General features: G+C 54.8%; 1 protein-coding gene across 1 annotated transcript; it reads left to right on the forward strand.

Annotated features, from left to right (window-relative positions):
• The first annotated feature begins 12,885 nt into the window (after nt 1-12,885).
• LOC109943807 (type-1 glutamine synthetase 1) lies at nt 12,886-13,881 on the forward strand. Its single transcript, XM_020547311.3, has 3 exons — nt 12,886-13,090; nt 13,345-13,565; nt 13,744-13,881. The coding sequence occupies exons 1-3, from the start codon at nt 12,975-12,977 to the stop codon at nt 13,812-13,814; spliced, it is 408 nt and encodes a 135-aa protein (XP_020402900.1). The 5' UTR covers nt 12,886-12,974; the 3' UTR covers nt 13,815-13,881.
• Nucleotides 13,882-14,200: the final 319 nt, after the last annotated feature.

A 14,200-nucleotide genomic window follows, 5' to 3' on the forward strand; every position in this document is an offset into this window, starting at 1 on the left:
TCAGCCTCGGCCTCAGGAGACGTCTCCGCCTCGCCCGACCTCGGCCTCGGACCGACTACGCCACTGGGGATACATCATTACCCTACCCCTAGCTAGCTGCCTCAGGCTACGAAGGAACAAGACTGGTGTCCCATCTAGATTACTCCGGTAACAGGTAATGATGGTTCCCTGCGTGCGTCCATGACGTCGGCTGTTCTCAACTCTCTACGAAAGCATAGAAACGTCAGCAGGACCCCGGGCCACAACGCCAGCTGCGCTTCTACAGGGCTCAAGTACTTCTCCATCGGCCACGTTAGCACATAGCTACACCCCCATTGTACAACTGGACCATCTCCTTGTATCTATAAAAGGGGATGTCCAGGGCCTTCCTGGGGGGGCAGAGTGGGAGAAACGCAGAGGAGGCTAACTCGGATAGCTCACCTCAAGGCCGAACTCTCTCTCTCGCGCGCGACGCTTGTAACCCCTACTACGAGCACCCCGGTGCAAGATAATATAAGCCTCATCCTCCCTCTTGTGTTCCATCTTGCATCAACCCATCTGGGCAGGGACACGCAGCGACAAATTCACTGGTCGGTTGAGGGTCCTCGCGGGTCCGAAACGCCGACAGTTGGCGCGCCAGGTAGGGGCCTACTGCGTGTTGACAAATACTTTCCCGTTGAGTTCCAGATGGACAATCTTCAGCAGCCTCTTCAGCCCGGGATGGTGCTCCACTTCGGGAGTCTCGAGTTCATGTCCCCCGACGGCAGCTACGACATGGTACTCCTCCCCTCGCAGCACGACAACAACGACGGTCGTCGGCTCGCCCGGCGATGGCGAACTCGACGATGACATCTCCCCGCGGCAGAAACGGAACATCCGGGTTTGCCCCGCCACCCTCCTCGCCGGAGGAGAAGACGGAGCAATCGTGGCTAGGCATGAGGCGGCACTTCATTGGCTGTCGGACCAGAGCGAGCCGACGACGCCGGCACCCCTGCGGGGGACATGTCGGGTGTTGTCCTCGCACCTGAGACAACGACAGGTGTCGCTTCCCAGCAACGTGCCAACCCCAAGCGGACTGATGATGCCGGCACCCTTGTGAGGGACTTGTCGGACATCAGTCTCGCACCTGAGATAACGACACACTCCGTCCCCGATGCGACTTCACCACCGTCCATCAACCAGGAGGTATCGTCAGTCTTCCACCCTATTCCCTTTAGGTTCAACTTCGATCCACCAAGCGACCCCGCTTCGGTGAGTGCTTTCGCGAGGGCATATCCTGACCTTCCAGGGTACCATATGTGGTCAACCTGGGACCGACTGACGGTCGTCTCAACCTACGGACCCATGGGTTCCGAGGAAGAGGATGACCCCGACTTCAGTTGGGATTTCTCCGGACTCAGTGATCCCAGTGCCATGCGAGACTTCATGTCCGCATGTGACTACTGCCTCTCCGGTTGCTCTGACGATGGCCACAACCTTGACGACGAGAGTTACGACCCAAGTCGTGAGTGTTTCCACATCGATCAGGGAGATCATGACGAAGACGACCGCCTCGGCATGCCAGAGAACGACGACGCCCCTGCGCCTGCGTCTCGCGTTGAGATCCCGTGGGAGCTAGATGTGGTCCGAGTCCCTGCGGGGGGTCAAGGCACACAGCTCGAGCAACTCCACGAGATGCAGGCCAAGCTCGACGAAGAAACAGGGCGGCTTGTGCAGCTCCGGCAAAACATCAAACAGGAGTGGGCAGGCCGAGCACTCGCCGGAGGAGCGCGTCATCGGGCCCAGGACGTCCAGCGTCGTATCGTTGACGATGCCAAGGCAGGGCTGCCCTCGACCTTCAGCGGGGCCGGCCAGAATCTAGCTGCAGCGGTGATGCTACTTCGAATAATGCCGAAGCCATCCACCACCGAGGGGCGACGTATTCAGGGCGAACTCAAGGACCTCCTGGAAAACGCCGCAGTCCGACGAGCCGAAAGCTCTGCCTCCCGAAGGCGAGGGTGCCCCCTCAGAGCATCGTGCAACATCCTCCTGACGCATGCAGGAGGCCTCGGTCCACACCGAGCGCACACGAGACGGGACGCCTGCAGCCCCAGACCGCCTCGGCAGCGAACAACACCGCCGCGATCATCGAGCCCGCCTCGAGGAAAGGGTGCGCCGAGGCTACCACCAGGACGCTACGATAGTGAGCAGGATCGGAGCCCCTCACCCGAACCACCAGGTCCGCGAGTCTTCAGCCGGGCCATACGACGGGCGCCGTTCCCAGCCCGGTTCCGAGCCTCGACTACCATCACCAAGTACTCAGGGGAGACAAGGCCGGAGTTGTGGCTTGCGGATTACCGGCTGGCGTGCCAGCTGGGAGGGACGGACGACGATAACCTCATCATCTGCAACCTCCCCCTTTTCCTCTCCGACGCTGCCCGGGCCTGGCTGGAGCATCTGCCTCCTACGCAGATCTCCGACTGGGACGACTTGGTCAAGGCCTTCGCTGGAAATTTCCAAGGTACGTACGTGTGCCCTGGGAACTCGTGGGATCTCTGGGACTATCGCCAACAGCCAGGGGAATCCCTGCGGGAGTACATCCGGCGGTTTTCCAAGCAGTGCACCGAGTTGCCCAACATCACCGACTCGGACGTCATCGGGGCATTCCTCGCCGGCACCACTTGCTGGGACCTGGTGAGTAAACTGGGACGGAAGACTCCCACCAAGGCGAGCAAATTGATGGACATAGCCACCAAGTTCGCCTCTAGTCAGGAGGCGGTTGAAGCCATCTTCCGAAAGGACAAGCAGCCTCAGGGAAGACAGAAGGAAGACGTCCCCGAGGCGTCCGTCCAGCGTGGCATGGAGAAGAAGACCAGGAAGAAGGCGCAAGCAAAATGCGACGTCGTTGACGCGGATCTCGTCGCTGCTGCCGAGCACAGGAATCCTCGGAAGCCTCCCAGAGGGGCCAACATGTTCGACAAGATGCTCAAGGAGTCGTGCCCCTATCACAGGGGTCCCGTCAAGCACACCCTTGAAGAGTGTGACATGCTCCGGTGTTACTTTAACAAGGCCAGACCCTCGACAGAAGGTGGCAAGGACCAAGGCAACAACAAGAAGGGGGGTGACAAGGAAGAAGAGTTCCCAGAGGTCCACAACTGCTTCATGATCTACGGCGGGCAAGTGGCGAATGCTTTGGCTCGGCACCGCAAGCAGGAGCGCCGGGAGGTCTGCTCGATGAAGGTAGCAGCGCCGGTCTACCTAGACTAGTCCGACAAGCCCATCACCTTCGACCAAGGCGACCACCCCGACTGCGTACCGAGCCCAGGAAGGTACCCGCTCGTCGTTGACCCTGTCATCGGCAACACTAGGCTCACCAAGGTCCTCATGGACGGAGGCAGCAGCCTCAACATCATCTACACCGAGACCCTAGGGCTCTTGGGGGTCGACCTGTCCACGATCCGGGCCGGTGCAGCACCTTTTCACAGGATTGTCCCCGGCAAGCGTGTCCTGCCCCTTGGGCAACTCGATTTGCCCGTCTGCTTCGGAACTCCCTCCAATTTCCGAAAGGAAACCCTCACTTTCGAGGTAGTCGGGTTCCGAGGGACCTATCACGCGGTGCTAGGAAGACCGTGCTACGCCAAGTTCATGGCTGTCCCCAACTACATGTATCTCAAGCTCAAGATGTCGGGCCCCAAGGGAACCATCACCGTCGGATCCACATACTGCCACGCTTACGAGTGCGACGTGGAATGCGTGGAGTACGCTGAGGCCATCGCCGAGTCCGAGGCCCTCATCGCCGACCTGGATTGCCTCTCCAAGGAGGCGCCAGACGCGAAGCGGCACGCCGGCAACTTCGAACCAGCCGAGGCGGTTAAGTCCGTCTCTCTCGACCCCAGCAACGACGCCGACAAGAAAGTCAGGATCGGCTCCGAGCTCGACCCCAAATAGGAAGCAGTGCTCATCGACTTTCTCCGCGCAAACGCCGAAATTTTTGTGTGGAGTCCCTCGGACATGCCCGGCATACCGAGGGATGTCGCCGAGCACTCGCTGGACATCCGAGCCGGTGCCCGACCCGCGAAGCAGCACCTGCACCGTTTTGATGAAGAAAAGCGTAGGGCCATAGGCGAGGAGGTCCACAAGCTAATGGCTGCTGGGTTCATCAAAGAGGTATTCCATCCATAATGGTTAGCTAACCCTGTGCTTGTAAAGAAAAAAGGTGGGAAGTGGAGGATGTGCGTAGACTACACTGGGTTAAATAAAGCATGTCCAAAGGTTCCCTACCCTCTGCCTCGCATCGATCAAATTGTGGACTCCACTGCTGGGTGCGAAACCCTGTCTTTCCTTGATGCCTATTCAGGCTATCACCAAATCAAGATGAAAGAATCCGACCAGCTCGCGATTTCTTTTATCACACCTTTTGGCATGTATTGTTATACTACTATGCCATTTGGCTTGAGGAATGCAGGTGCAACATACCAAAGGTGCATGAACCACGTGTTCAGAGAGCACATCGATAGAACGGTCGAGGCTTACGTCGATGACATCGTTGTCAAGACAAGGAAAGCCTCTGACCTCCTCTCTGACCTTGAGATAACATTCAGGTGTCTAAGAGCGAAGGGCGTAAAACTCAATCCCGAGAAGTGTGTCTTCGGAGTCCCCCGAGGCATGCTCCTAGGGTTCATCGTCTCCGAACGAGGCATCGAGGCCATCCCGGAGAAAATTGCGGCCATCACCAACATGGGATCCATCAAAGATTTAAAAGGAGTACAAAGGGTCATGGGATGCCTTGCAGCTCTGAGCCGCTTCATCTTGCGCCTTGGCGAGAAAGGTTTGCCCTTGTACCGCCTCTTAAGGAAGGCCAAGCGCTTCACTTGGACCCACGAGGCCGAAGAAGCCCTCGGAAACTTAAAGGCACTCCTTACTAATGCGCCCATCTTGGTGCCCCTCGCTGCGGGAGAAGCCCTCTTGATTTACGTAGTCGCAACCACTCAGGTGGTCAGCGCCGCAATCGTAGTCGAGAGTCGAGAAGAAGGGCATGCACTGCTCATCCAGAGGCCGGTCTACTTCATCAGCGAGGTGCTATCCGAGACCAAGATCCGCTACCCACAAATCCAGAAGCTACTGTACGCAGTAATTCTAACACGGCGAAAGTTGCGACACTACTTCGAGTCTCATCCGGTGACTGTGGTGTCATCCTTCCCCCTGGGAGAGATCATCCAGTGCCGAGAGGCCTCGGGTAGGATAGCAAAGTGGGCAGTGGAACTCATGGGGGAAACACTTTCATTTGCCCCTCGAAAGGCCATAAAATCCCAAGTCTTGGCAGACTTCTTGGCTGAATGGGTCGACACCCAATTGCCGACAGCTCCAATCCAGGCCGAACTTTGGACCATGTACTTCGATGGGTCGCTTATGAAAACCGGAGCAGGTGCTGGCTTGCTCTTCATCTCACCCCTCGGGAAACATGTGCGCTACATGATACGCCTCCATTTTTCGGCGTCAAACAACGTGGCCGAGTATGAGGCCTTGGTTAATGGGTTGCACATCACCGTCGAGCTAGGGGTTCGACGCCTCGACGCTCGTGGCAACTCGTAGCTCGTTATTGACCAAGTCATGAAGAACTCCCACTGACGCGATCGAAAAATGGAGGTCTACTGCGACGAAGTTTGGCGCTTGGAAGATAAGTTCTATGGGTTGGAACTCAACCATGTTGCTCGACGGTACAACAAGACTGCGGATGAGCTGGCTAAAATAGCCTCGGGGCGGACGACGTTTCCCCCGAACGTCTTCTTCAGGGACATATATCAACCATCCGTCAAACTCGACAACACGCCCGAACCCGAGGATACCTCGGCCCAGCCCGAGGTACCCTCGGCCACCGAGGGTGAGGCCCTGCGCGTCGAGGGAGAACAGAATGGGGTTACACCAAACCTGAACTGACAGACCCCGTACCTGGAATATCTCCTCCAAGGAGAGCTTCCCCTCGACAAGGTCGAAGCTCAGCGACTGGCTCGACGCGCCAAGTCATTCATTTTACTGGGCGATGAAAAAGAGTTATACCACCGCAACCCCTCAGGCATTCTCCAACGATGCATATTCGTCGCCCAAGGACAAGAGCTGTTACAAGAAATACACTCGGGGGCTTGCGGTCACCATGCAGCACCTCGGGCCCTCGTGGGAAACGCTTTCCGACAAGGTTTCTACTGGCCGATCGCGGTGGCCGACGCCACTAGAATTGTACGGTCCTGTCGAGGGTGTCAATTCTACGCGAGACAGACGCACCTGCCCGCTCAGACCCTACAGACAATACATATCACTTGGTCGTTCGTCGTATGGGGTCTGGACCTCGTCGGTCCCTTGCAGAAGACACCCGGGGGCTTCACGCACCTGCTGGTCGCCATCGACAAATTCTCCAAGTGGATCGAAGTCCGACCCATAACCAGCATCGGGTTCGAGCAGGCGGTGGCGTTCTTCACAAATATCATCCATCGCTTTGGGGTCCCAAACTCCATCATCACTGACAATGGCACACAATTCACTGGGAAAAAGTTCCTGGACTTTTGCGAAGGCCACCACATCCGTGTGGACTGGGCCGCCGTGTCTCACCCGATGACAAATGGGCAGGTGGAGCGCGCCAATGGCATGATTTTGCAGGGACTAAAACCGAGGATCTACAACGACCTCAACAAGTTTGGCAAGCGGTGGATAAAAGAACTACCCTTAGTGGTTTGGAGTCTGAGAACGACGCTGAGCCAGGCCACGGGCTTCTCGCCGTTTTTCCTAGTCTATGGGGCCGAGGCAATCTTACCCACGGACTTGGAATACGGTTCCCCGAGGACAAAGTCATACGACGACCAAAACAACCAGACCAGCCGAGAGGATTCATTGGACCAGCTGGAAGAGGCTCGGGACATAGCCTTACTACACTCGGCACTGTACCAGCAGTCTCTGTGATGCTACGACGCCCGAAGGGTTCGACCCCGAGGCTTCCAAGTGGGAGACTTGGTACTTCGGCTGCGACAAGACGCCCAAGGGCGCCACAAGCTTACTCCTCCCTGGGAAGGGCCGTTCATCATCACCAAGATTTTGAAGCCCGGGCATACAAGCTGGCCAACGATCGGGGCGAAGTCTATAGCAACGCTGGGAACATCCAACAACTACGTCGCTTCTACCCTTAAAATGTTTCAAGTCGTTCATGTATCTCGCTTTCTTTACGTGTATAAATAAAGTCTAACCGTCAAGGGAGGATCGACCTTGCCTCAGCAAAAACCGAACCTCCCTCGGGGGCTAGAAGGGGGGAACCCCCTCTGCGTCAAAATTTTCCTCGGAAAAGTTTTCCGCCAAAACAACTTCCGTGCTTTTCGACTATATCGATAACGGAATCCTAAAAACGACGAGAGGAACCTTAAACGGCAAGGCCGACCGAGCCGAGGGACTCCTACGCCTCCGGGATACGGATACCTCACTCATCACCTTCCGCGAAAAGTAACTCACGCTCGGATAAGTGATTCTGCTACCGACGAACAAGTCCTAACGCACGAAACAAGAGAAAAGAAAACACAGTTTTATACTCTGACACTAAAATTGTTTAGGCCTCAGCGGACACAAGAAACATACGCATACTTAAAACAAACTGTTCCTACAGGCTCAGGTATCGGCAGGGGGAGGAGCAGCACCCTCGGCGTCGTTTCCACCCTCGGCAGAATCTGGCTCGGCCTCAGACGGCGACACGGGCTGAAGGATCTCCACCTCAAAGGAGGAAGCCAGCGCCGCGCTTGGGCCCTCGACAGCTGCGTCAAGCCTTTGGACCTCGGCTAAGGCGGCCTCCTCTTCATCGGGTAAGCAGTACCCCTCGCTGACCCGCTCTAGATCCACGTCGTAGTGGGAAGCGAGGACGGCGAAGGCCCGCCTAACGCCATGGTGCAGTGCCCTGCGGAGTCTGCTGCGCACATGGCCGCCCAAGGCCCGCAAGTGACTCTGGGGGGAGCTACTCGAGGGGACGTCGTCGAGGCCAAAGGCCCGGCAAAAGGCCGAGATAGCCTCGGACATGGCCACGCGGTTGGCCTCCTTCTGCTCAGCCGCCTGGGCAAGCGCCTTGCAGTTCTTGACGGACTCATTAAGAGCCGTCTCGAACCCTGCAGACAGCCGGACAATGTTCTTCAGACACGAGGAGAAGAATGAAGACAAAAACAAAGTCGCAAAGCGGGCAAAACATACCTTCGGCCCGGGCACGCTGCTGTAAGGCCATAGCTTGGGCGTGCCTTTCGACTACGTCGATAACAGAATCCTAAAGACGAGCGAGAGAGACCTTGAATGGCAAGGCCGACTGAGCCGAGGGACTCCTACGCCTCCGGGATACGGATACCTCACTCATCACCTTCCGCGAAAGGTAGCTCACGCTCGGATAAGTGATTCTGCTATCGATGAACAAGTCCTAATGCTCGAATTAAGAGGAAAGAAGCACGACTTTATACCCAAATGTTCAGGCCTCAGCAGCCACAAAGAACAAACACACATACTTAGGGTAACTATGGTATCTAGACTTAGACGTCGGCAGTGCCCTCGGTGGTTTTCCCGACCTGCGGCAGATGTCTTAGTACTTGAAGCAGATGCATTTTGCTCTCAGGCAAATACCATTACAAACGGGACTCCAGCTCCATTCCCGTAGGAATGAACTACCTCCACACCAAAGGGGCTGTGAGATAACAAACTCCAAGCGGCTCACCGGCGACCACTGCACCAGCAGCGACAACGACCTCCGCCTCGGGCGGCTAGACAGCAGCAGCGATTGCCTCAGGGCAAACACTACTGTGAAAAGGCCCTCGCCCACGTCCCCCTATGAGGGACGAGAACCATCCATTAAAGCCAAAGAGCCGGAGGTCCGGAGCGTAGGTGGCACTGACGGTCTCGTCGGCGGAGGCAACCGCTTCTGCAGGGGGAAGCCTCACCTATGGCGACCACCACCTCAGCACCGACGACAGCGGCCACCTGCGCGCCAACGCCACACCGGCGAATGGCGGCCGCCCCAGTGCGCACCGGCAGGTCCTCACCCCCGTCCTTGCCACAGGAACGAGGATGAGACTGTCCCAGAACATGAACACCGCCCTCGCGGCGTATGACGTGTTGTGCGACCCCCCGGTGCGGCCGGCGACGCGGGAAGGGCCATGGACATGGCTGGCCTGCGCATGACGCGACCGTCGCCCATGCGGTGGACAGACAGACGGAGTCATTGGCTTTGTCGTCCCTTGGCTCGTTGAAGATGGACTCCTTCTCATTGCCATTGACCACCATCCCCTTTCCCTTAGGATCCATCTCTTCGGGCGATTAGTCCCTTTCTTGAAGAGAACGGCTCCGATACCAATTGAGAGCACCTAGAGGGAGGGGGGTGAATAGGTGATCCTGTAAAAACTTAAAACTTAAAGCCACAAACTTGATTAAGAGTTAGCACAATGAAATCAAGTCGCTAAAGGAGAGCTCTTGTGAAACACGATAAGCACAATGAGAACCAGCACAAGAGATACGAGGATTTATCTCATGGTTTGGCCAAGTATAACACTTGCCTATTCCATGTTGTGGCGTCCCAATGGACGAGAGTTGCACTCAACTCCTCTCAAGTGATCCAATGATCAACTTGAATACCACAGTGTTCTTCTTTCTTTCACTATATCCCGCTTGCGAGGAATCTCCACAACTTGGAGCCTCTCGCCCTTACAAAAGATGATCACTAAGAAGCACAGATGTAAGGGAGGGAAAAGCAACACACACAAGTCTCAAAAGCAACAGCTCAAACACGCACACTAGTCACAACCTGAGCTCTAAGTTCACACACTGAGTTCTCAACTCAAAAGGAGCTCAAATTGCTATCACAAAGAATCGAACGCGCTAGAATGAAGACTTGGTGCTTAGAGATGATCAAAGAATGCTTGGTGTTCTTCTCCATGCGCCTAGGGGTCCCTTTTATAGCCCCAAGGCAGCCAGGAGCCGTTGAGAGCAATCCAGGAAGGCTATCCTTGCCTTCTGTCGGATGGTCCACCGGACAGTCCGGTGCACCACCGAACACTGTCCGGTGCTGATTGCTTTACTATTCTGGCGCAGCCGACTGTTGAGGAATTGGAGCCGTTGGCGCACCGGACACTGTCCGGTGCACACCGGATAGTCCGGTGCCCCCATGAGACCGTTGTCCTAGCCACGAGTCACGTGCGGATTGCGCGGCCGACCGTTTGCTTGGCTGACCGTTGGCTCACCGGACAGTCCGGTGCACCACCGGACAGTCCGGTGATTTTTAGCCGTACACCGCCGACGAAATCCCGAGAGCGGTCTTTTCACCAGAGCCAGCCTGACGCACCAGACACTGTCCGGTGCACCACCGGACAGTCCGATGCACCCAGACTGAACAGCAGTTGGCTGTACACAGCCAACTCTTTTTCCTTTTGTCTTTTCTCTGATCCTAGCACTTAGACAAATATGTTAGTACACAAAAACCAATGTACTAAGTCTAGAATCATACCTTTGTGTTGATTTACACTTCTTCCACCATTTGGCATAGTTTCACACTTAAATCATTTATGTTGGCACTTGATCACCAAAATACTTAGAAATGGCCCAAGGACACATTTCCCTTTCAATCTCCCCCTTTTTGGTGATTTATGTCAACACAACAAAAAACAACTAAAAGAAGTGCAACCTCAATGCGAATGAGTACACAAATTTGTTTTGATTCAAATTTGGCATATTTGGATCATTCTTTGCCACCACTTGGTATGTTTTTGCAAATCAAACTCAATTTTCTATCTCTAAGTCAAATTCACTTATTGAGGCATTGAGATAGGTATTCCAAGAAAAATTGATCAAAGATTCAAAAACTCCCCCTGTCGGCGTTTCGACCCCGGGGGGTCCCTGGACCGACGAGTAAATTGTCGCTGTGTGTCCCAGCCCAGATGGGTCGGCGCAAGATGGAACACAAGGGGGAAAGGGAACCGTGGCTCGTGTTATCCTGCGCCTAGGGCGGATGCGCTTGCAGTAGGGGGTTACAAGCGTTCGCGAGAGAGGGGGAGAGCCTGCTCGTCAGCCCGTCCTCCCGTGCGGCCACCTTTTCGTACGAGGGCCCTGGACCTTCCTTTTATAGATGTAAGGAGAGGGTCCAGGTGTACAATGGGGGGGTGTAGCAATATGCTAACGTGTCCAGCAGAGAGAAGCCAGAGCCCTATGTACATGCCGACGTGGCTGTCGGAGAGGTGCTAGTGCCCTGTGCATGTGACGTCGTGGCCGTCGGAGGAGCGCTTGAGCCCTGTAGAAGCATAGCTGTCGGGGCTGACGGGACCTTGCTGACGTCTCCTTGCTTCCGTAGGGGGCTGAGAACCGCTGTCGTCATGGGAGCACGCGGGGTGTCATCATGACTTTTTTACCGGGGCGAGCCAGATGGGACGTCGGTCTTGTTCCCCGTAGCCTGAGCTAGCTAGGGGTAGGGTAATGATGTAATCCCCTATGGCGTGGTCAGTCCGAGCCCAAGGTCGGGCGAGGCGGTGACTCCTCCGAGGTCGAGGTTGAGGCCGAGCCCTGGGGTCGGGCGAGGCGGAGACCGTCTTCCGAGATCGAGGTTGAGGCCGAGCCCTGGGGTCGGGCGAGGCGGAGACCATCTTCCGAGGTCGAGGTTGAGGCCGAGCCCTGGGGTCGGGCGAGGCGGAGACCGTCTTCCGAGGTTGAGGTTGAGGCTGAGCCCTAAGGTCGGGCGAGGCGGAGCTTCCTGTTGCGCCTGAGGCCAGACTTAGCTGTTGTCAGCCTCACCCTGGCGGGTGGCACAGCAGTCGGAGCGGGGCAGGCGGCGCTGTTTTCCTGTCAGGTCAGTCAGTGGAGGGGCGAAGTGACTGCGGCCACTTCGGCCCTGTCGATTGAGGAACATGTGTCAGGATAAGGTGTCAGGCGATCCTCGCATTGAATACTCCTGTGATACGGTCGGTTGGCGAGGCGATCTGGCCAAGGTTGCTTCACTGCGAAGCCTGCCCGAGCTGGGCCTCGGGCGAGTCGAGGGTGCGCCCGTTGCTTGAGGAGGCCCTCGGACGAGGCGTGAATTCACCTGGGTCTACTGTTCCTGCCCGAGGCTGGGTTCGGGCGAGGCGAGATCGTGTCACTTGAGTGGACGAGGCCTTGACTTGAATTGCGCCCATCAGGCTCTGCAGCTTGTGCTGATGGTGATTACCAGCCGAGATTAGGGATCTTGGGGGTACCCCTAATTATGGTCCCCGACACCCCCTTTTTCCCATAATCAAACATTCTCCCCACAAGAGACTAATTTTTGACAATAAGAGACCATAAGAGTATTTTGACAAATCAAAAGCTCTAACTCTACTATTTTCAAAATTTCAAAATTCTCAAGTGGTAGCTGATCCATTTCTTGCTTTGGCCTTAATTTCTCCCCCTTTGACATCAAGCACCAAAACGGGACCATTTTTGGCCCTTAAACCCCATTGCCTCACCAAAATCTTTACTACTATTAAGGCTGTAAGGGGTAGGCTGCCTCCTTGCGTTCTGACTTTTTTCATTTCCTGTTTTGCCCTCCTGCCCGCACACCTCACCTGCCCGCGTCGCCTCCTCCCCTGTCCTCCGCGCGCGTTGGGCGGGCAGCCAACTCCCCCACCAAACCCTAATTACTCCGGCGCCGCGCCGCGCCGCGCGGACCTGCCTCGATCCGCTCCAGCGGCCGCCCGCCGAGGCGGCTGTGCGGTGGTTGCGCTTACGCTTTCACGTGCAGGTCCCCGTGGGTCTCTGCGCGCAGCGGGACCCGTCCACGGCGTCGAGGCGCGGGCTTCAAGGCGGGTGCAGGCGGAGGGGCAGAATTGCTCGGGCGATGACACGGAGGCTCGCGGCCGCGGCTTCACGTCCGAGGCCGTGAATGGGAGTGGCGGGGCGCTGCGGGCGGCGGCTGCATACATGGAGGCCGGGGCACCGCCCCTAATTTGGATGATTTTGGATCTGGTTCTCACGTGCATCTGAGCTTGTGGGAGAACGATCAGAATGTTTTTATGGGGTCAAGTAAAGATAACTTTCATGGAATGTCAAAAACTGGAGAACAGTTCCTTGCTGGAGTGTATCATCACCTTCCGTCAATATTGGCATTTACCGCTCCTCACCCAAACAGGTAATGTTTTCTATTAACGCTTCTAATTATGTCATGTAATTCAACTGAAAATCTTGGTAACTCAATACATTGTTTGTTTCTCACATAAGCTGCAAGATTTTTACAAGATGTCAATTCATATATCCCTATAATCTAGAGAGCTTAATTTGCTACTTCTCTGACAAAATGCCAGGATACTGATGAAACCATTTGAACAGTATGTTATGTGCTCCCTATTTAATGAACAGATTCACTTGATTGTTTTTTTTGTATAGCTACGACCGCATTCAGCCAGATACTTGGAGTGGAGCTTATCTATGCTGGGGGAAAGAGAACAGGGAGGCTCCATTAAGAACCGCATGCCCACCTGGTGTGCCTCTTGATTTAGTCAGCAACTTCGAGATCAAATCCTTCGATGGTTGCGCAAATCCGCACTTGGGTCTTGCTGCTGGCATCGATGGGCTAAGAAGACACCTTAAGTTACCTGAGCCAATTGGTATGAATTCCTTTATGCCAGGCCTTTCCTTTTGGTTATTGTTTCCAAAATTTATGCCTTGCTGGTAATATTTGGAAACAATCCTAACAATCAGATAAGTGATAAGCGCTCGGTACTGAATGAATAAACATCATTACCACAGTATGCAAGTATCTTATGTGATTCGTGTTCTTTGTAGAATCAAACCCTTCTGATCACTCTTCAAAACTGAAAAGGCTACCGCAGAACCTGCAGGAATCTGTAGAATAGCTTTCTGCACATAAGGTTTTGCATGAGTTAATTGGTGATAAACTTGTCACAACTGCTATAGTTATACGGAAGGTCAGCATTCTTTAATTTTCTTTTTTTAGCATGTTTAATCTTTTTTTTATCGTTTTAGTTTTAAATATTCTGTACGAAAATATTTTGTTCCAACGGTTAACTTTGGATTCTCATATCCTGTGACTGAACTTTTGTCTTTTGATACCCAGTGTTTCTCTTATCAAATAATAAAGGTTCTTTAAATTTTTAAAATGAGAAATGCTAGGTGTCTTCACCATGGTATTAAGGTATCAAAGAAAATGAGAGAGATAGGAGATAGACGAATCTCTAGGACCGTTGAATGAAGATGTTAATATAACAATATATACAAAGAT

The sequence above is a fragment of the Zea mays genome, chromosome 1 (genome assembly GCF_902167145.1).
Source record: "Zea mays cultivar B73 chromosome 1, Zm-B73-REFERENCE-NAM-5.0, whole genome shotgun sequence".
Classification (NCBI taxonomy): domain Eukaryota; kingdom Viridiplantae; phylum Streptophyta; class Magnoliopsida; order Poales; family Poaceae; genus Zea; species Zea mays.

Bases quoted from the DNA above. Each gene is read 5' to 3' on its own strand.
- LOC109943807 (XM_020547311.3), top strand. From the start codon at position 12,975: ATGGGGTCAAGTAAAGATAACTTTCATGGAATGTCAAAAACTGGAGAA. The intron at 13,091-13,344 runs GTAATGTTTTCT...TTTTTTGTATAG, and splicing joins ACCGCTCCTCACCCAAACAG to CTACGACCGCATTCAGCCAG. The intron at 13,566-13,743 runs GTATGAATTCCT...TGTTCTTTGTAG, and splicing joins TAAGTTACCTGAGCCAATTG to AATCAAACCCTTCTGATCAC.